This window comes from Alligator sinensis, unplaced genomic scaffold (genome assembly GCF_000455745.1).
Source record: "Alligator sinensis unplaced genomic scaffold, ASM45574v1 scaffold412_1, whole genome shotgun sequence".
Taxonomy (NCBI): domain Eukaryota; kingdom Metazoa; phylum Chordata; order Crocodylia; family Alligatoridae; genus Alligator; species Alligator sinensis.
This window is the reverse complement of record NW_005842474.1, coordinates 434,501-457,459: the sequence shown is the minus strand read 5'-3', so window position 1 is coordinate 457,459 and position 22,959 is coordinate 434,501. Positions and strand designations below refer to the sequence as shown.

The 22,959-nt window shown below is 41.4% G+C and overlaps 1 protein-coding gene across 1 annotated transcript in view; it reads right to left on the bottom strand.

Moving 5' to 3' along the window:
* The window catches only part of NWD2 (NACHT and WD repeat domain containing 2), a 93,803-nt gene extending 74,643 nt beyond the window's left edge, over window positions 1-19,160 (bottom strand). Inside the window, exons 1-3 of the mRNA XM_025212594.1 lie at window positions 19,093-19,160; window positions 17,884-17,972; window positions 7,347-7,463 (exon numbers count right to left, since the gene is read on the bottom strand). Of these exons, the coding sequence (XP_025068379.1) occupies window positions 7,347-7,397 (51 nt within the window). The 5' untranslated portion in view covers window positions 7,398-7,463; window positions 17,884-17,972; window positions 19,093-19,160. The remainder of the gene's footprint in view (window positions 1-7,346; window positions 7,464-17,883; window positions 17,973-19,092) is intronic.
* Between the last annotated feature and the right edge of the window lie 3,799 nt (window positions 19,161-22,959).

The window sequence follows — 22,959 nt, the reverse complement described above, 5'->3', positions numbered from 1 at the left end:
AGGGCGCAGAGTGCTCTGTTCAGTGCTGGGTGGGATTATTCCCTCTTCTCCTCCTCCTCCTCCTCCCCCTGCCCCCCACTGCTGTGGGGTGGGGAAGGGGAGCTGTGTGCGGCACTGCCTGGCCCTGCCTGGCTCAGCTGGGGCATGGGAAGCATCTTTAATGGAGCCACAGCTTCTGGGGGCGACCCCACCCTGATGGCCTGGACCAGCCTTGCTCAGCTGCATGGTGGGTAAGCCTCCTGTCTGCACTCGCTCCACTCATGTCACCATCACTAAGCCCCACCCCTGCAGCCTGGCCTGGGTCCATCATGCAGCTGGGCAGCCTTGTATAGAGTCCCCGCCCCAGCCCTGTGATGGCAGCAGTTGGGGGGGGGAGGAGGAAAAGTCCCCCTTTCATACCACACAGAATCCCCTCTTCTCCAGCCTGGGAGGAGGAGGAGGAGGAGGGGGAAGACTCCCACATAGCAAGAATAGAGCCCTCCCTTCCTGCCCAGTGGGACAATCGACTCCGCGTGGCCCTGTTAAGGTGAAGGTGGCAGAGAAAAGGGTTAATTCCTCCCTCTGTCCCTTCTGTCCTGAAGACAGGGTCTGCCAGCCAGAGGGGCCACCACCACAGCCCCCTCCCGTCTTCTCCCTGGTAGACAGACATACCCCGGCTGTGGTGGGGGAAGAGGGGAAGGAGGGAAGAATTAAACCCATCTCTGCTCACTTTGCCTTAATGGGGCCATGCTGGATGATGTCTTGCCATGTCCTGTCCCTGCTGCGACTAGAGAGCAGAGGGGCAGGGCCAATCCTGCTCTGGAGCAGAAAGCAGAGCCATGCCCAGAGAGCACGCTGGAGGTCTCTGCGTTAACCAGGAAGGGGTCTGGGAGACATTGCATAAACCGGTTTGAGCCAAATCAGATAAGTCTGATATTACTGTCAACCAGGTTTATCTCAACCTGGTATCAAGCATTTTTCAACTGGTTTATGTGCACTGAAAGTCTGTTCTGTTACAGGTTTAAACCAGTTTCTGATCACTTAAACTGGTTAATGTATAATGTCTGTCCCTTGTCTTGAGGTTTAAATCTCTTCCTTCCATCCCTACTTTTCTATGATTCCATGATTTTATATTTCAAAGAAACATTGAGTGATGGTTGGTGTTTTGAATTTATAGCTAATGGAAAAGCTACAATGTTAACCTGGTTTATTTAGGTCAAAAGAGGAGAAAAGTTAGAAAAATGAATTCAGAAAATTGGAAGAAGGCCAAGTCTCAAACCAAAAGAAGAGAAAAGACAGAGGTTTTCTCTGTAGAAATTCAAGACAACATTTATCATCATTACTGTAATATTTAGTACTACTAGTAGTACTACCATTGCCACCCAGCCCTAGTTGATGCCAACGGTGCTAGATTCTGTATAGGCAAAGTAATGAGGACGGTCTTTGCTCCAGAGAGCCTAAAATCAGCATGACAGACAGATGCAAGAGATAAAGAGGCTCTTGCACAGATGCAAGGGATGAAACTGACAACAGTTTACTGAAGCATATTAAAAGGAAGTTAATTTGCAAATATTTGTGGAAGGAAAGGCTGAACACAAGCAGTCAGAGTGGATTTACTAAGAACAAATCATGGCAAACAAACTTGATATAGTGTATCTGGATTTCAGCAAGACTTCTGACAAAGATCCACATGACCTTTTCATAAATAGATTGGAGAAATGAGGGCTAGAAAAAACTACTATGAGGTGGATAGACAACTAGTTTGACAGTTGCAACCAAAGGGTAATTATAAATGGATCCACATCAGCATGGCAGAAGGTTCTGAGTGGAGTCTCACAGAGGCCTGTGCTGTTGAACATACTTATTAACGATTTGGACGCTGGAATCAAAAGCTTCATGAGCAAGTTTGTGGACAACATGAAACTGGGACGGACTGCAAACACACTAGAGGAAAGGAGCAAAATTCAAAAGGATCTTGACAGAGCGGAAAGCTGGGCTGGAGCTAACACGATGAAGTTCAATGCTGACAAATGTAGGGTGCTTCACCTTGGGTAGAATAATTATAAAGTACAAATTAGGTGACACATGGTTGGATGAAAGCACTATAGATAGGGCCCTACCAAATTCACAGTGGAAGTGAGCTGTGCTGCGACTTCTTTAATCTTGCAGGTTTCCAATGGTGGAGGGGCCCTGCTTGTGGCTCACTCCTGATCAGCAGGGAAGCAAAAACTGGTTTTACACATGGCACCATTTGTACCTGCCCACCCATCAGCAGTAGGGCTGCTGGGCCCCCTTGGTGGTGGGGAGGTAAAAATGGCACTATGTTTAAAAATGTGGTGTTTGCTCCCCTGCCAATCAGGAGAAAGCTACAAGTAGGACCCCTTTGCCGATCAGTGGCAGGGGGGTACGTGGGGGAACCTGTGCCGATCAGTGGCAGGGGGGGACGTGGGGGAACAGGTAAGATTAAAGGAGTTGCACTGCAGCCTACTTGTGCCATGAACTCAGTAGGGCCCTAACTATGGAGAAGGAGCTAGGAATCTTGGTAGATCACAGACTCAGTATGGTCTGAAGTGTAAATAAATGTGTTTTTTTGCCCTGAATCAACAGAAGCAAGACGGAGGAAGTGATAGGGTGCCTCTTTACTTGGCATGGTTAGGCTGCACCTAGAACATTATGCACAATTTTTGGCTCGGCATTTTAAAAAGGACATGGAAAAGTAAGAGAGGGTCTACAGTGGATGAGAAAAATGATAAAGGGCTTGGAAGGTAATCCACATGAGGAAGGGTTGAAGAAATAGGCACGTTCAGCTTATGGAAAAGGTGCTTGAGAAGGGACATGACAGCAGTCTTCAAACATCTGGACTAGGGACAGACATTCAAAAAGCATAAGCCTGAATTGATTCAGTCTTTGCAGGTTAGTCTAATCTGGCTAGGCTGAACCAGTTCATAACCATACAGACATCCCCTCTGGACTGAAAAAATGCAGGCACATACCTGCACTGGTTCAGGCTAGAAGCTGGGAGGGGGTGCTAGAGCAGCCCTCCCTTCCCTTCCATAGTGCAGAGCTGGGGGAGGGGCGGGGGGCATGGCCAGGCTCTGGTAGGATGCTCTGACTAGGGAGGGGTCCCCTGTTCTCGAGTAGATAACACAGCATTTAGCACCCCATCAAGAACACAAAAGCCTTTCTCATTAGTTCAAGCTCTTCTTATTTTCCATGGAAGGAACAGAGGAATGCTAGGGGACTCTGGTATAAGTTAAACCAGGAAGGGGTCTGGACATTTCTAATGTCTGTCCCTAGCCCAGAGGTCCCTTCCAGCCTTACTTTTCTATGATTCTATGATAGAAGGGCAAGGTTGGGCTTTAAAGGTGAGAGAAACAAAAGCAGAAGCTACAGGTCAACACTGCTCTAACCCAAGGCTGTCCAACTGGCAGCCCATGGGCTATATGTAGCCCCTGAAGGATTAACTTGTACCCCCAGGCTCTTGCTCTGGGTGCCTCCCATCGTTTGAGTTCCTGCCACTGCAGTCTCTCCCTCTTTCCTCCAGTTTCTGCTATCTGCTCCTGCCTGGGGTGGGGGTGAGGTGGTGGGCAGAGGAGGAGACACAGCCTGCAAGAATAAAGGAACCTGTAGCCAAGGGATATGGGAAGAACTTGGGAATCTCACATATGCAAGAGTGCTAGCACAGTGTGACAGGGGAGGGAGAGGGGATGTCATATAGTGTGTATTCTGAGGGGGCACTGGCATGGAATGGGCGGTAGGTGGTACCTGCCACACAGTGTGGTGGGGAACACCACCTACTGGCATAGCACAGACTGAGGCCCAGAGGGTGTATGGCTGGGGAGCCTGTGACAATTTAGAAGTTGGACCATCCTTGTCTAAGAAATGTCACAGACAAGGTTGCTTTGTAAGCATCACAAAAGGGGTAGGCTCCAACAGACCAACAGTTTTTTGCATCACACAATTTGTTTTCTATTCCTCAGGTACAGATAGAAACCCATTATTAACAGTTATCTAAATTTTTCATCTTGATTTTTTTCATAAAAATCTAGGACAAAGACTTTCCACAATCTTTCTTTTTTCCATTTAAAGTAGCATTTGTCATTTCCATTATTACAGATCTAAAATCCACTCTTTAGTTCATTTATCTACATTTAGAAAAATCGAAGATAAATTTGCCTTAGGCAACATTCTCTTAGTGAATATTAGTGAAACTATGGAAACTTAAGCCTTAACAACATAGGGGATAGAACAGAACTAAATGTCTGAACTGTTTCTCTCTAGTACAGTCAACTATGGAAACTCAATCTGGTCATTGAGCCAATTTCCTCCACCTGAGCTTTTCAATTTGACAAATGGTAAAAGACAGCCATGTCTTACTGATATCTGTCGAAGCACCCTCCATAAGCATATCCTTAAGATTTCATTTTAGCAGGAGTGCATTTAAGATTTATTAAAATTTAACTTTACTTCCCTCAAACATTTTTATGTTGTATGAATGTCCCTTTTGCCATGTCCTTTTTTTTGCAGGTTTTTTGCAACTTTGCTTGAAAAGTTATTTTAATTTGGCCTTTTCATTTTAACAACAGTTCCTTGTAGAGCTAATCTAAGCAGTCTTTCATACTTACTCTCCCAAGCTATTCTCATCGCTTGGGAGATATATATATATATATATATATCTCATATCTTTCTTCACTAGCTGCCTTTCAGTTTCACTCCTGTGGTTGTGGGTAAAATCAGGAATCTGGTTCCTTATTAGAGCCTTTCAACTCTTGTGCATGGGGGAATATTCTGCAAGTGACTCATTCATAGGCAAAGCTAATATAAAATATTATATACCTGAAGATTTCAAAGAGACATATTGGTACCTTGTGCTGACCTAGAGTAACCTGACAACTGTAATAAAGTTAATGTGGAGAGAACATAAAGGACAGAGCAGTAATAAGTTATACCAGTCACTTTTCATTCCCATTCTTTGAAAACTTCTATGAGACACTGCAATAATTAAATCCTCACAATTCAGTACAAATTCTTTTGACACTTGGAGTGTGAAAATTGTGGAAATGATTTGATATGGATTAGTCCTGCCTAGCTGAAAATTGCTGGACTAAATTTAAGACAGGGAGAGAGTCTCATTTTGGTCCAGTTTATTTTAGGGAGGTCTACTCTGGTGTACTTATAACAGTATAGTCACCCAGTGAATATTTCTCTTACGTAGATAGGGCTTCCATCTGTCTCTCTTTACAGAGGCTCTTTATGTCAAAATTAAATGGGTTATAGCTATAAACACAGGTAAAGAGTTTTTACAAGTGCTTCTCCGTAAAACAGAAATGATGGAGTCTGAACCATTACACTGCCAGTACCACTAGTAGCATTATTATAGTTTTAGTTCTGTGACTCTACAAAACAAAAATGCTAAGGCATGGATAGTTCCCTCCTCTACTCTATTCTATTAACATATAACAAAAACAATAAACCAGAATTTTTTTTTGTAAAAATGGAGACCTAAATCAGTCAATTAAAGGCAAATATTTCCTGGAATTGCAGTCAGAAACAGACATTTGAAGACAGTCACCTATGAATGCGCAGACAATCTTATTTATCTTACACACTTAAGTATTTTCACTGACTCTCACCCGATAATGATTTCACATACAAATCCACCTGCATCCCAAATGGTTTTACATCCTTTGTTTCATATATCAGTGTTAACACAAGATGTTTCAATCTAAACTGCTTAAAAGTCAATTTCTGGCTATGCTATCATACACCTATCCTCATTACAATTACCTCAATCTACCGAGAAGTGTTAAAAGCAGACATGATGCTTTAAAATAATTGGCAAAAGGATACTATTATTAGTCCAAAATCAATATATTGTTGCTTCCAGATTTAAGATTAATGTAATCTGTGCTATATACTGATCTGCCCCCAAAATATTTTCAAGTTACCTATGTGCTTGTTAAAATAGGGTACAAATATTTCTAAATACCAGAAGGAAATAAAACTTTGCATTTAAAATTCTATTCTGTACCATATAATTATTGTGAAACCAGCGACAGCAACATTTATTGTGTATGCTTTACTGAAAAGACAGAATTAATACTTGGCAGGATTTAAAACTGATGCAGTCTACTTGTAGTGTCTTTCTGTTATTGAGTTCAAGATAATCTTTGGCATGGCTTCATAAATTTAGATTGCCACAACTGAAGATACTATAATGGATGGCAAGAGACCATCTATTGAGCTGGATATTAAAAACAAAACAAAACAAAACAGGGACAGTCACAAAAAATACCATCTCTTACACAGAAAGGACCATATCTGGTTTTATGAGCCAGTGTTTAAAATGTATTTAAGTTCATCACTTGTGTCTACTGGCAGGAACCAGTGAGGATAAATACAGGAATTATCTCTTCTTGCCAGATAGCTTAAAATTCAGGAAAGTTGCAGACATCTCCTAAAGCAACCCATCCTAGCAATAGTGAATAATGGTAAGTTAGGGCCAGAAAAATAAGTCATAGATTTCCCTGGTTGTTACCAATCTGCTCTTTTTTTGAAGTTCACTTCAAAAGAATCATTTCATTTCCTGGGCCTGCCAGACCAAGCTGGAGAAAGTGGATGCAAGTCTCTGCTATTCTCTAACATAATGGTGCTCAGCCTTTTGGTTCCATGAGCCAGAGGAGTGGTGTGGGGCTGGTGCATGGTCCTGATCAAGCCCTCTGTGCCAGAATTAAGCCCCAGGGCCCTGGAATTGCATCATGTACTGGGATTGGGCCCTGAGGGATCAGTGCTACTCCTGCATGCCCCAAATTGGACCCTGGGGCTGGTGACACTCCTGGCTAGCCCTGTACACTGAGATTGGGTGCCTGATCCAGCACACAAGGCCAGGGGCTCCCCTTGGGTCTGAAAGTTTGGCAGCAGGGGAGTGGTGCCACTGGTCCTTCACTGCCAAATTTTTGGACCTGTGCGGAGCCCTGCAGGTTGTAATACATGCAGCAGTGGGCCACATTTTCTTTTATCGTCATTCCCTTGCCGGCCAACTAACATACAATATTTTAGAGAAGCATTACCAATTAACCAACAGAGGCCTCTGTAATCAAGATGAAACCAGAAGCCATGGTCACACACAACCAAAATAGCTGGCTATGGAGGATCCACTCTCCTTACCGATTTCTGATTCCCTATTATTTGCAGCATCCTATTATTGGGGAAGCGTTTAAAACATTTCAGTAAACAGCACCAAGAAATACTTTAAATGTATAAAAAAAACAAGTATTTTATAGAGAAAAACTTTTAACTGCACTTCAGAAGCTAGAATAGCAATTAGTATATTTTGTTTTAAAGTATAGCATTATTTTTATACCCACAACAAAACATGGACCTGCAGAAGTTTTCAAGCAATCTTCTAACAGCTTCATACGAGTCTTCTGGAGCTCAGGACTATCCCATTCTTCTGTTTCTACTCCCCAGTACAAGTCTATGACCTGGAAATCAATGTATAAAATATTGTTAGTTTATTCTTTACTGCATTTTCCATCTATATAACATGATGCACAAAAACTCAAGAGATTTCATTTCCTCTTTGCAGTTAAATTGAATTCCATTACAAAGGCAATGGGTTCTATTCAGAGCTGATGGAAACTTCCTGTGTGATCTTTGGCAAGTCAATTTATCTGTTTCGTAACCCAGGGTTTTCTCCTTTTAAGCTTTAAACTCTTTGGTATAAGACCGTCGCTCACTATCTGTTTGTACAGCTCTGAGCACAGTGGGGTCCTGATCTCATGTAAGGCTTTCAGGTGCTCCTGTAATGCAAAAAAAGACATAAAGGAAAGGCTGTGGGTGAAACCCTGGCCCCAATGAAACCAATGGGAGTTCTGCCACCGACTTCAATAGGGCCAGGATTTTACCCCTCTGTCTTTCAAATCAACAGATCAATCTACCCTGTGTTATAACCCAGAACAAAAGGTAGAACAAGGTTATATATTGTAATGTCACTCTTCTAATGTTACTCTTCCGTCATTCCTTTACTGTTTGCTGGTTTGTAAGCAAAGACTTTATGAATATATAAAGGCAGATGTCTTGCTGTTCAGAATTTCATTTGTAGCTACAACTTCAGTTTTACAATGTTAATAAGATGCAAGAAAATGCCTGTAAGAAACTGGGATAAGGCTGCTAAATTTATTTAAAGAGATTAAGTGATAAAGTGTGGTTTCACTACATATTTTAACTTGAAAGGATGGAAGTGTCTTTATTACAGAAAATTTCACTTAAAGGAACCGAATCCAAATGTCTGTATTATTTAAAATAAAATAATGGTGCATCATGCTGAGATTTTCTTATGCCACTGTAAATTAACACAAAAATCTATTATCAATTATAAACAAGAAGCATCTAGTGTTTATAATAGTAGCTGGAGTGATGGATTTGGTGCCAAATTAAAACAAACATTGGGACATGCCGTTAACCGTTATTTTTATATGTATTCTATGCATTGTTGGCAGTGCTTGGAGGTCATGATCAAGTAGGAAGTGCATGGCTAGATGCTGTCTGGACATCTATAATGTTCACTGACTTGCATGGCAAGCCATATGAGGAAAGGCTGAGGGATCTGGGATTCTTCAGCTTGAAAAAAAGAAGGCTGAGAGGGGACCTGGTAGCAGCTTACTGCTACATTAAGGGCTTGGTGAGCAACTGTTTACCAGGGCACCTGAGGGGAAAACCAAGAGTAATGGTCACAAACTCCTGGAAGACCGTTTCAGGCTCAACATTAGGAAAAACTGCTTCACAACTAGGGTGTCTGGACTGCGGAATAAGCTCTCTCCAGAGGTCATGCAATCATCTACCCTGGAAATCTTCAAGAGGAGACTGGATGGTCACCTTGCTGGGGTCACCTGACCCCAGTTGTCTTTCCTGCTTGGTGCAGGGGGCTGGACCCAGTGATCTTCCAAGGTCCCGTCCAGCCTTACTATCTATGAATCTATGAAAAACACACTGTAAGGTAGATAGAACTTGTACTGTAAGAACTAGCACCATCTAGTTAAGCCACTTGGAGTTCTTTCTAATCTCCAACCTAAATTTCTTCTGCTTCATGCATTGCACTAGTTGGTTTCAATGTAACTAGTTGTAATAATCACATTGCATGTATGTGTCTGCTGCATCAGGGCCAAAATATACAATATACAAAACACTTTCCCCAACCTTCTGTTGGAACAGGAGACTTCTTTGCAGGCCTTGACATCTCACACTTCCTCTCTCTCTTTTCAAGTCTCATCAGAAAACATCTCTTTGCTTCCCTTTTTGTTCATCTTTCCCTGCTGGTTTATCTTTATGGTTTTATTACCAAACTTGATGCTGTTCTTGATATTTGTCAAATGCCTAAATATCTGAATTACATCTAAAATAACTTAAATATTTCAGTTATAAATTCTCAGCTCCAAAAACTTCTGAATTAAAAGCTAGAGGAATTTATTGTGTAATTCAAGTATTTTCTCAAGCATCAAAGCCACAAAACTCAAACAAGAAGTAAAGAGAACATTGTGGCAAGAGGTGTGGTGTGCATCTTTCCTACGTGTTAGAAGAAGTGATATAAAACAGGCTGGGGGAGGACCTTCTCAGCAGCACAGCAGTGGAAAGGGATCTCAGAGTCAAAGTTGACACCAAGATAAACATGAGTTGTCAATGTGACGAAGTGATCAGCAAAGCTAACCACACGTTATCATGCATTAGCAGGTGCATGATGAACAGGTCCAGGGAGGTGGTACTTCCCCTCTACGTGGCATTGGTCAGGCCGCAGTTGGAGTACTGCATCCAGTTTTGGGCGCCGCGCTTCAAGAGGAATGTGGACAACCTCGAGAGGGTTCTGAGGAGGGCCACGTGTATGGTTAGGGGCCTGCAGGCAAAGCCCTACAAGGAGAGACTGAGGGACCTGCATCTTTTCAGCCTCCACAAGAGAAGGCTCAGAGGTGATCTTGTGGTAGCCTACAAATTTATCGGGGGGAGGGGGAGCAGCAAGGAATAGGAGATGCTCTGTTTACTAGGTCACCCCTTGAAGTAACATGGAACAACGGCCACAAACTGACCGAGAGCAGGTCTAGGTCAGACAAGGAAGAACTTGTTTACGGTAAGCGTTGCTAGAATCTGGAATGGGCTCCCAAGGGAGGTGGTGCTCTCCCCTACTTTGGGGGACTTTAAGATGAGGCTAGACATACATCTGGCTGGGGTCATCTAACCCCAGTGCTTTTTCCTGCCCCAGGCAGGGGGCCAAACTCAATAATCTACTGAGGTCCCTTCTGACCCAAGCATCTATGAATCTATAACTTTGCAGTTACAAAATATCCTACCAGCATTTCTACAGCATACAGAAAAACCTCCTGCAATTTTAGGATTTTGTCTTTACTGTCTCCTCACTCTGTAAATCTTACCTTATGTCTTGTACACAACACAAATTCATCCTGATTCATTACAGTGTGGTTATCACTATTAATGAGACTAAGTGCAAATGTCACCTTCCTAATCGCACCTGCTCTTAGGTGTTCTTTTGAGTCATAAAATCTTTTATAACAGAAAGAGAAAGCCTGGAAATCTGCTTTTTCATAATTTGGGTTGTAGGATGAATCTCTAAAGCACTGAGCTTCTATGCTATTCTATTCTGGATGTTACAGCATTATAACATCATTATTTAGGTGTCTTCTATTAATGCTTTATGAAGCATCATGAACAACCTCTGCAATATGTTTGATGCTTCATCTTCACCCCAGGCAAACAAGAATGTGCAATGGCATGCTTTGGTGTTTTTTTTGTTGATTTTTTTAAATACACATATGCAGGGCGCTCTATATCTGTTAGGGAAGGCGGGTCAAAGAAATATGTGCTCATGCTTAGAGCAGGGTATGGTGAGCTTTGTGCTTGTCCTTAATTGCTGCAGGAGTGTATTTCCCAAGAAAGATCTGTCAGCTGAGCTTTACTTTACTGTAAGTGTGTGTTCCTTCTGAATATGGCAGCACTTAATGAGACTTCACAAGTGCTACACACAAGTGAATGCTTGGAGCCATAGTTATAAATGGATAATTGGGTTTCACTCACTTCATTTGCCTCCAAAGATCCTCAGAACTCTGAGAAGGAAAATACAGGTGAGGGACAGTGTATTTGAAGAACTGTGCTTATGTGCCTTTTCCTTTCTCTCTACTCAAAAGTGAAGTCAAGGAGCTCTAGGTGTTTTCCATATGCCGATACATTGTCATTGTTTTGTTCCAGGGTGGAAGTGGTTCTCAGCAAGTGTGGCTTTGATTTATGGGAATGCCAGCCACCTTTTATACAGCCTAAAACTGAGAGCAGTGTCCTTTCACAGCATCTGATGAAGTGAGCATGGATTCAAGTAAGCTTATGCTATACGTCTGTGATTAAGTCAGTCTACAAGGTACAAACCTATCCTGACTTCAGCAATTACATGGCCATTTCTTTATTGAAAACTGAAACAACAGAAGGCACTGTTCATGGTAGGGATCAGTAGTGGAAGGCTTCACTAAGACCTAGTTTGGGTAGAACAAGATGGGTTTCCTTAGAAATGTTTTAAAACACTAATCAAATCATTGATTAATGAAGTGTCATGTTTCTGTCTGTGTCAGAGCAGAAAGCAAACAAAAATCCAGGAGAAAACCACAAAAAAATTCAGAGAAACAGAGGATGCAATGCCCTTAAAGATGTAGTAGCAAGAGACCTCCTTGGGGCACCAGACTGGCTGTGGAGTGGGCTTGTACTTCTGAACAAGAAAGATGCCTCCTGCTTCTTGTTCTTATAGTGTTCAGGGAAACAGGACATTAAGCACATGTTTTGCAAATAAAAAGGATGCATTATAGAAACATCTGATATGTATAATACATTTCATCTTCTAATTGAAAGAAACATACAAGGCCCGAAATATTGGTTAGCTGCTTGGGCCATGGGACAACAGACTTAAATGATAAATCTGGACAGCAATATTTTTAAATGATAAATCTTCTGCACCCACAGTTTACTTCTCACTGGGAGACATTCAATCAAGTCTTGTATGATTGTATTGACAGTTACAAAAATGGGAAAAAATCTCTAGAATAAATGCGTATGTTTTATTGCTCATAAACATACGTCCATCACAGTTGTGACTGAGCTCTTCCATATCCTGAATAGTAACCTATAACAAATGTCCATAAACGACTTTATACCTAATAACTTAGCAATTATATATACGAATGAGTATGTATGCATAACGCTGCATACAGAAAATCAAAAGCATCCTTTTGAACAGTTGCCCTAACATCTTCTAAACCATCACTGAGAGCTGGTGTAATGCCATCATGTTCTAAGTTACATCATGACTTCACAAAATCTTGTTAGAACATGATTCTGTGATGTTGCATTGTAATGTGATGATTCACTGTCAACAAGTTACAAATCAAACAACACAATGTTTGAAAAAAACTGTCTTGCAAGGCAAGCTGTTAAAGATGTCATCCCTGTGAATGTACACAGAATTTAGAAAAAGGGATTTACGAATTCTTTGCCTTGCATATAATAAATATGCATCTATAGAAATAACAGACTATCAAGATAACTATATCTAATGCTGAAGTTATTTTTTATTTGTATTGGAGAAAATGGCAAGTGTTCTGCCATTATTACCCAGCAATATTGCCAAAAGGGGTTGGAGATCTGTTGTTCTGTATAAATACCGGTTACCTAAGTTTGACTGACTTGGATCTGTTATAACATCATATATATATTTTTTAAAGCTTTCATTCACCAGTCAGTGTTCTCCATTTCTTTTTCCCAGTTTCTGTCAAAACACCCTACCACTTTTAAAGGTCACTCAGTTTCTTTTCCTTATTAGTTAAAAGAAGCTAGCTTTTTATTTCATATATCTTTCTGTATGTTATATGATCTCTCAGCTGTTGAAATGGACAATATTGTAAAATTATTAACGAAGTAGGCGGCCTTTTTGTTCAAAGCTGAATGTCTCCATTTATCAGACATCTTTTTTCCTACCATTTTGTCCTGTGTGCAGGAACATGACCCTTGTGAATAGCTGAAAATTATCCTGAGATAATATTTCCAAAACAGTCAGTTGTTCAGTTTAACCCCCTACTCACCAAACAAGCATATCTCTCAAACTATTTAAGGATATAAAATGCCAAGTGTCCTGGATCTTTTTAGCTTATTTTAAGTCCTATATCTTAAACAAAAATACAAATATAAATGCCAGCTTTTCAGAAACATTTTCTTAAAATGTTCTAGTCTGGAACAAATAAAATCTACTAAACAAACAAATGCAGAGGAGCAGCTAATAAATTCAGTCATACTTCCCCACATATGGTGATTATGTCCCACAGGAGTAGCCAACAACTTTAGGAAGCCTGACGGATCAGATGTTTTGCAACAATTGAGACCCTGTTATTGGTAGAGCCAGATGACTCAAAGAAAACTGGAATGCTGACTATATTAGAATGAATTTCATTTATGTCATGATTTATCAAATAGATGGTGACTTGAGGATACCCTATAGTATGTTACTTGTAGGGCTGTGCAAAGCTTTGGATTGCGATTCGGAGATGATTCGGAGGCCGAATCTATGAATCCAAATTGAAATTCTAGAAGCTTTAGGCTTTACAAATTGATTCAGAAAAGATTTGGCGATAGGGAATAATGGGGAATCAATGAAATATCTATAACTTTGTTGTTTTTTGAAAGGGTAAAAGGTAAAGTACATTTTTTTTCATCCATCCAAGTTCTGTATGTATTACAGGAATGAACTGATGTCTCCTTCTCTCTATCTGGAAAGTCCCTGCATTTCACAGGCACTACCGTAGTCTAATGAAAGTAGTGATGATGGTGAGTTTACATGTTAGAAGATAATCAAAAAATAAACATTTTCTCCACAAATGCTACCCCAGAATCACTCCAGAATACTTCCTTATTTTTTAATTTTTTGCAAAACTTTTCCCGTGAAGAGTAATGTGAAAACTAAATTTGACTCAATGCCTTTTAGGGATCCCCTGTTTTTAAGGAAATGCAAATCAGATAAATCAACTTCTCTGCTTGTGGGGCAGATCACCACACCTTCTCCTATATAAAGACTTTCCTGGGTTTTGAGACTTATGGCACTCAGTCTTCAGATAATGGTTGAAGCTATAAAATAAGAATTTTTATTTTGTAAATACTGACCAGAGGAAGAGGATTGCTACTTATCCTTCTCAGCAAGCATATTCATTGATTATTACTGAAGTAACAATTGCAGTCTTTTACTTTTTCACACTATAGGTATTTTGATATTTTTATCATATCAGGACAATATAGTCCACCTCAGGATGTGTTTTTGCTTGCAAGTATGGTATAAAGGCATTTTGTTATATATAAAGGAGATCTTAGTTTATTTTGTTCCCTTCTTTCTTTGAGGTGTCTCTCCAGAGATAGCTGAAGAGTAAGGCAGATAAAAAATCTGGATAAGTTAGACAGCATCAGCATTTTCCTTGAATACCACAGGGGACAGTAAAAGAAGTTGGTTTTAGTAATTAATACACTGTTAGCATTCCCTTCATGCAGTAGCGCTACTGAGACTGTCCAAAGAGATGATCAGCTGGCACCCTCATGTCAAGTTGCTTCATAATCATCATTTAAAAAAAAAAAAAAAAGAAAAGAAATCAAACTGAATACTATCTTTACATGCAAAAAAGGCTTAACAACTCCATTTTGATTCAATAGAATTGACTGTGATTAAAAAAAACTGTTTTGATATAAAAACAGCCACAATCAAAATTTGTTGCTCAATATACATGCAGAGCTTTACATACAGACTGTCTTAAAAGCATTTACCACGGTTATTACTAAAGACAATGCTGCTTTGTTCTGTAAAGCTGACCTACTGGAAAGCAGTGGCACAGCTTTATGTGAATTAAGTGCTGAGGATGCTTGAAGATTTGGAGTTGTATTTGTCTGTAAAATGAATTATATTTTTTATAATAATTGCACATGTTTATTCCATCTGCCAGAGGCTCTGGTCTGAACAGTCATTCACTGACTTCAATAGGGGCTGTGGAACTGGAGAGAGGACTCTAGCTGGGACTTCATCAGAAGAACTGTCTCCACCTAGATGAGCTAGCCCCTTCCACTACATAATCTGCAACTGCCCTCCTAGAAGAGAGGCCTGTGGAGCTGAAGAGAGGGTTTTGGTTAGGACTCAATCAGCAGCTAAAGCAGGGGAGGGCAATTATTTTGGGTGGAGGGCCGCTTACCAAGTTTTGACAAGTGGTCGAGGGCTGCAAGGGTGGGGTGGGGCCATCTTGGGACCAGAAGCCCTACCCTCTAACCCCTGACCTTTGCCACCAGGAGTCCTGCCCCTTGTCCCCAGAAGTATTCCTCTTGGCAAGGGGGTTTGCCATCTCAGAACCAGAAAAATACCAAATTATATTCTAAAAATCAACCGTCTACTAAAACATTCATTAATTTGATTTAAAAAAATATTTTGTCCTGATTTATATGTTTGCATAGTGTATATAGAGGTGATTGTATAATAGCTTTAAATGAAGTCTTACTCTTGTATATTGTGGGGGATGTGGGGGTATGAGTGTGTGTGTGTGTGTGTGTGTGTGTGTGTGTGTGTGAAGGGGGTGGGAGAGCATATGGGTGCATGTGTGGGGGGGTGTGGGTGGGTATGGGGAGAGAAGGTGGCTGGGAAGAGTTGTGTCATGTTTGGAGGGTTTGTCCACAGCCCCCCTGCGGCAGGCAGAGCCCCTGCACCAGCGCTCCTCCAAGCCTGGGCTCCATGCTCCTAGCCCCAGGGCATCAGCACGAGCCCCATGCTGCCACTCACTGTCACTTCTCGCCCCGTTTGTCACTGCTACCCTTCTTTGTCCCCCACTTTGGTGGTCCAGCAACATGTCCCAGCTGCACGGCTGAGACCACAGGATGCAGCAGGGAACCACATGGGGTGGAAAGGAACAGCAGCAGCAGTGGGCTGAAAATCAGGGAAATGGTGGGAGCAAGCAGCGGGAAGTGGCAGTGAGCGGATGTGCAGGAGCGCAGTGACAACTGGGCAGAAGCACAGGGGCTGCACCAGTGTGGGCGGAGGGCAGGGTGGCCTGGGCTCTATGGAGCTGGGTTGGGTTGCACCAGCAGGGAGAGGGGAGAGTCAGCACGGCTCCATAGAGCCCCTGCCAGCCCAGGCCCCACGCTCCCACCACCCCACTCTGGGCTCCCACTGGCACTGGTGCTGAAGTGCAGGCTCTACACTCCTGCCCAGCTGTTGCTGCGCTCCTGAACACCCGCTCGCTGCCACTCCTCTCCCTGCCACCGCCATTTCCCCGCTTTCCTGCCCACCACCACAGCGCTTCTCTTCACCTCCTGCCCGCTGCATCAGCACCACATGGTTCCCAGCTGCAGTGCCGGGACCACAGGAGCTGGCCCGGCCTGGCCTGAAGACTGAGGTGATCACATGTGATCCTCTGCCTCCCTCCACCCCCACTCATCTGAATTTCCCTCTCTGGCAGGAGGTGGTGGGAACAGCCCCAGGGTCCGAGGGCAGAAGCTTCTGCTAGGCAGGGGTACAGGGCAGAGAGGGAAAACTGGGCAGGCCTTGATGCTGCAGCTACTGGGTCCTGCTGCCCCTGGTGCTTTGTCATCTTTGACATGCAGCTAGGGGCAGAAAAAATATTTAAATTTTCTAAATTTTTTAGGGGCCCTGCAGGCTAGATAGAATGGCCTGCAGACCGTATTTTGCCCAGTCCCGAGCTAAAGGTTGCTGACCGCTCAAAGTTTGAAATGGGTTTACGTTTTTCATTTAGTCTGTTTTTAAGAGCTGATAATTTATGTAACCGTTGGCTTCTTTTATTTAATTTCTATTTTGTTTATTTTATTCCATTGTTTATTTATTATGCAATACTTGGCCTTTTTGTCAACACCTGTTTATTAACTGGGTGCTAAAGATTCAGCGTCTTAAAGAACGAATTCCTATGTCTGGATAACAAGTTTCTAACAGGAGGTCTTGCCATTGTAAATATGATCTTTAGCTATGACTTCAAAAGACTATTGGCTCAAAGACTTATGGCTAATGGCTCAGTAAGGTACTTAAACCCATACCTAACTTCAACTAAGTAATCCCAGTGACTTCAAGCGTAACTCTTAACTTCTCCTTTTCAGATCAGATCTAATTCATTGCTGTTATACAAGAAGTGAAGAAAAGCTACTTCTAAGATACAGGGAGAATGAATGAAGTCCTGGCCCCTGTAAATTAATGTTGAGAACTTTACCATCAACTTGAAATAGAGCCAGGATTTCATATCATGGCTCTCCAAATTTGGACATGATGATTCAAGAACTCTGGGTATATTTACAAAATATTCTATTATTTATTTCATTAGTAATCAAGACTTCACTACTGTTCCTTTCAAACACCATTTATTGTTTGCTGGAGGAATTATTTTTAAAAATGTGGTTGCAAATATTGTACGTACTATGCAGATACTGTAACTTCATGCTGATCAAAGTAAAACCGATAATAATAGTTACCATTTATTAATAGTTTACTATTTTCAAGTGTTATCACTGGGTTGTATACATATCTTAGAAGAGCAAATGTTGTCTGTTTGCTCCAGGTTCCCAGCCAAAAAAAAATTCTAGAACACTCAGCATTTTTTTCTTACGCGTCTTTTTATTAATACCAGCTAACTTCACTCAAGATGTTTTGACCACTTCAAGTTGACAAATTTCTAATATTAAGTGTATGTTACTTATTTTGCATATGCTTGTATTTTGTCAATGTTTAAATCAACCTTACATTTTTTCTAAATAAAAATAAATCATTACATACATTTTAAACATAATTAACCATGCTATTTTTGAAAATTTATCATAATAGAAGATTACATCTCAATCTACCTGAAATTCCAGCCCGTAGTTTTCCCTGCAGAATTCTCTCAGTTTTGGATACACATGTTCTCTTAGTGCATTTCTTTCAGCTATAGTGTCTGTGGTAGGAAAAAGAAAAGGTGTTGTTAACAATATTTGAATGAACCATATTTGGTTTATTCTTTTAAACCAATATGTAGATTTCCTAAAGAAAATCTATCAGTTTTATATATTTTAAACAATCTGCACTTGAGTGAAAATCTAGTGAAGGAGTTTAAATTTCCAAACTTTATGTTTTTGTACACTATGTTTAATGTAAACATACGATTATGATACTTAATACAGAGCTGAATACATTTTTAGTAATCTAGTATATTTCAATAAACATGAGTATGTCAACTGGACTTCTATTTCACTTTCAGGGAGCTGAATTTTGGTTGACAGCAACATCTATAGAACAGAGTATGTACAGATATTTGGGTACATTATGGGAGTTTAAAACAGGCACCCAATCTAAGGTGAGCTGGGATGGAGGGGCTAGTGGGAGGGCTTGGGGAGCAAGCAGGGTCCATGTAGCAGATGGCGGGGGGGGTCTGGGAATACTAGCAGGGGAGTTTGGGAGAGACTGGGGTGGGGAGAAGCAGGCTCTGTGGTGGGGGTTAGGTAGGCAGGCAGGGTGGATGAGGTCTGGGAGGGCTTGGCAGGATTTGGGGGGCAAGTGGGGTTCCCTCCCCATCACTCAGGACCAGGGGCTATTTTTATCCCCCCAAGTCCTCTCCCCAGACAAATAGCGACTCTGGTAAATCAGTCCTTCCCGATCTCACCCACCCTGACTTACTTTGGTCGACTCCCAACATGGGTCAACATGAGTAAAACCTGCATCAGGAGAGGCTTGTGGGATGGAAAGCTTGGGGTGGGGGCGGTGGCTGGTCTATAGGGATGGAGGTTGTCCATCTGGGGGTGGGGCAAGAGCCCAGTGTCAGGAGAAGGGCGGATAGGAAGAGAGCAGTCCCAGGGCTGTGGCCAGCAGCTGGGCTTTCCTAGTCCTAGTGCTGGGAACTGTACAGAAGTTCATTTAGATGGATCTTGCTTGCCAGACCTAAACTAAGTCAGACTATGTTTGAGGTTCAGTTAACTTAGAGCAGGCTGGTCATTTTCAGACCCATCTAACTTTCCTGAATTGGTGTACAGTTTGCACTTAGATTGACCTAACTAGGGATCCAAGTATAAAGTTCATACCTAGGTGAACTAAGATCAGGTGGCAGTTTAACCTCCCGAAACATCTGTACGTACCCAGAGAGAGATTGTAGTCTAAATTAAAAAAAAAATTCACATACAAATCAGTTTTATTAAATTAAGAGCCAAATAGTACAATCATATTGCTAGGCTTTTTTATTATCTTAAGAGGAAAAGGGATGAAATTAACATTTTTTTGCCTATTTTACAATCTACCTGATTTTTTGCTATTAAAAAAAAATGCACCAATCCTCTCACATTTGCACATCTCTTCCTATGCAAATATCTGGGGAAAATGTTTTGATAATAAAAACATTAACAGGTAAGAAAGACACCAAGTTGTTACCAAAAGTTCTAGGTGTCCCAAGTAAATTTGGATACACTTATGAGTTAATAATTACTAAAGGAACAACTGATATATTGGAGCTAAATTAGATTGTTCACCGGTAAGGAGCTACATGGGTAATCTTTTTAAGCCTCTCAATCTAACATGAAAACACGCAGTTTTACAGATAGGTTTGTTTTGGGGTCAGAACTGGTTCAGAAATGCACATAGGGATTACATCAGTACAAACTTATTATTAGAAACAAAATATTATATACCACTGAGTCGGTGTTTCACTTAATGAAAAGTAACAGAACATCCATATATGAAAAACAAAGTACAGCTACAGCAGTTACAGCAATAGCTATCTGTCTGCATTGACATGAAGGAGCCAGTTTAAAAACTGACTTATCCAATCCCCTTATTGTTGCAAGCTACAGCTGTCCCTGCAAATCTAAAAATATGCTGTGTTTACCGATGCCACAACTGTCATACATAAGCTGATTCTGATGTCCATTTGTACAATCATGGACAGAGATTTAAACTTTTCTAGATTCTGTGACAATTCTTGGAGAGTTTGGACTTTATCATTTAGTTTAAGAAGGTAATGTTCACAAAGAACTCTGAAATGCTATGTAAATTTATGCTAAGTACTATAATCTTCTTACAGATAAATGTTAATGTCATTCAACGTTTAGTTTTATTTATTATAGACTATGAATTAATCATTCTGCTGCTTACTTTGTGAAAAATATTTTTGCAGGAAAATTTCTTATAGGGAACAATGGCAGCATTTGCTGTTATTCCTTTAGAGATGATGAACTAGAGTTAAAATATGGTATAAATAGAAGCAGATCTAGGATTTTAAAACAGGGGTGCAGATGGTGGTGTGTCCAACTCCTTTGGCCCCATTAACCAAATCCAGATCACAAGACTTTTCAAAGGCTGGGCAACCCACCTCTGGCAGAGGCTGGCAGCTTGTCAGTACAGCTGCCAGAGCCATCCAAAGACCCCAAATTCATTGGCCGACAAGGGTATGTATTGATAGGGAATTAAGTAGCCGCAACATTCATAGAAAATTAGGTTTGAAAGGGACCTCAGGAGGTCATTTAGTTCAACCCTCTGCTCAGATAAGGACCATCCCCAACTAGATCATCCCAGCCAAGGCTTTGTCTAGTCGGGTCCTGAAATCCACCGTTCTGGGTAACCTGTTCCAGTGTTTTACTACCCTCCTAGTGAGAAAATTCTTCCTAATATCTAACTTAAACTTCTCTTACTGCAACTTGAGACCACTGCTCCCTGTTCAGTCATCTGCCACCACTGAAAACAGACTACCTCCATCCACTTTTGAACCCGTCAGGTAGTTGAAGGCTGCTATTAAATCCCCTCTCAGTCTTCTCTTCTCTAGATCCCCTGGGTTAAGATGCCATGATAATAAGCCCTGTGTGTGCTACACACTCAAAGTCCTGAATGCAGTACACATGACTGAACCCCTCCTGGATCTGCCCTGGTCTGAATAGGTACAATTGGATTAAAGTCAGGATAGTCCAATTCCGTTCCTCTTTCTTTACTCCTTTATTACCTCTTCACTATGAGGCCCCCACTACATGGTACAGATGTTACACAATTACCTGGAGCCCAGCTACATGTGCAAAGTAGCTATATCACACAGTAAAAACCAACCAGCTAAAAAGCTAGACTTCATAAATGTGAACTAACTTTACAGCTGATTGCTACTGAGCTTTAATCTGCACATGTGGCATTGACTCCTCTGTGGCTGGGAGCCCTGTCAGCTGATGGGACTCCCAGGTGGAGAAGTACACCATGACCAGTGTAAAAACCCCCAAGCCCTAGGGATCCCAGCAACTGCAATCCCCAGGGTCTGGGGGTTTCCTGCACCCCTGAGCCCTAGGGATGGTGGGAACTGAGATTCCCCAGGGATACCCCTGTGGCTGGGAGCACCTTAACTGAGGTGCATGGGGCTCCTAGCCGTGCAAGTTTGCCCGTGCAGGGGGGCCTGGGATCGAGTTCCCCCTGCACAATTAATAAGGAGTGATGGGACCTAGTGTGTGATCCTACAATCACGCCTCTTGACATGCATCTGTTGAAGGCAGGAGGCACGATGGTGTGAATTGTGCATTAGATCCCATCACACCTTTAGCTTCACATGTAGAAGAGGCCTAAAAGTGGCAAGCCACCTTCATTCTCTACGAAACTTGCACCAAGATGGGAAAGGGGTTCTATAAAGGTTTTAAATATATATCTCCATGATAAAGCCAGCTACCTATAAATTCCTTCTGCATAGCTGTCTAAAAGACAGAAAATTTATACTTAAAATATGTTACATAGAATATCTTTCTATATGTAATTATATATACTTCAAATATATTTAAGAATAATAAATAAATGTTTAATATATTCAAACATATTACAGAGGGAGAGAATGGTCCAATGGTGCAGGGTCTGGGGACTTGTGAAACTCATTCAATTCCATGCTTTACCACAGGCAAGTGATTTAGGGCTAGATCTATGAAGGCCAAGATCCAAATTGTTATCATAAGCATGTCTACTTAGTCATTGTCATACTTTTAAAACAAACAAACAAAAAAAATCAAAAAGGTTCTTTGCCCAAGGAGGGTTATCCTAATCAAGGTTACGACTTCTGTATTCTCAGGTGGTTAGTGGAAAGAGTTAGGTGCTTCAAAAGGGTAGCGTAGAGCAGTGTCGGGGAGATTCCTAGATCAAATCAATAGGAAGCATTAGGCACTGGAGCGTGTCTGAATGCTGGCTCAGGCTAAAACCACACAGGTTTGATGGGGTCTAGGACATGACTGGCATCAAAATTGGTGGGGCTCAGCTATTTACCTGCTATGCTTAAATGGCAATTAAGTTGAATTAGCTATGATTGTTCCAAGGTGAAAGTATTAATTCAAATAATTCACATGTACTTGAAGTAGGACAATGAACAGCAGCAAGCCCCAGACTTTAGACTGACAAGATACTCAAATGCAAACTAAACCAGTTGTCTGTTTTCAGTGCCAAGGCTGCACAGTATGGGTACTGTGGATGATGTGAAAATCCAGTGCGCCCAGCAGGGAAGCATGACACTCATACCAACAGCAGCACTTAGTCCAGTGCTAATTAAAGCACTTACTGAAGCTTTTGCTGCAAACAGTGGTGTTGATGTCCATCTTTTGTACAGGGGTCAGAACCCAAGACAAAATGGGGGTCAAACAGAAGGAAATAAAGCATGTTTCTAACTAGTTATCTTCTGACCCTGGAAGAAAGTATGCAACATACACATCTAATGGAAAAAACAGGCATTTGTTTAACTAACTAGAATTGTGTTCTGACACTCATAAATGAATTAAGAATTCTGGTATTTGCATTAGTTTTATGACACATGTCTTTACAGAAATGGAATGGCATATAATTAAATTGGACTGGAATAACTGGGATGGATGACAGATATGCTGGTTTAATTAAATAAAATCTAACCTGATTCAGATTGACAGAAAGTCTGTGAGGTTGGCAGTTCCTAAAAG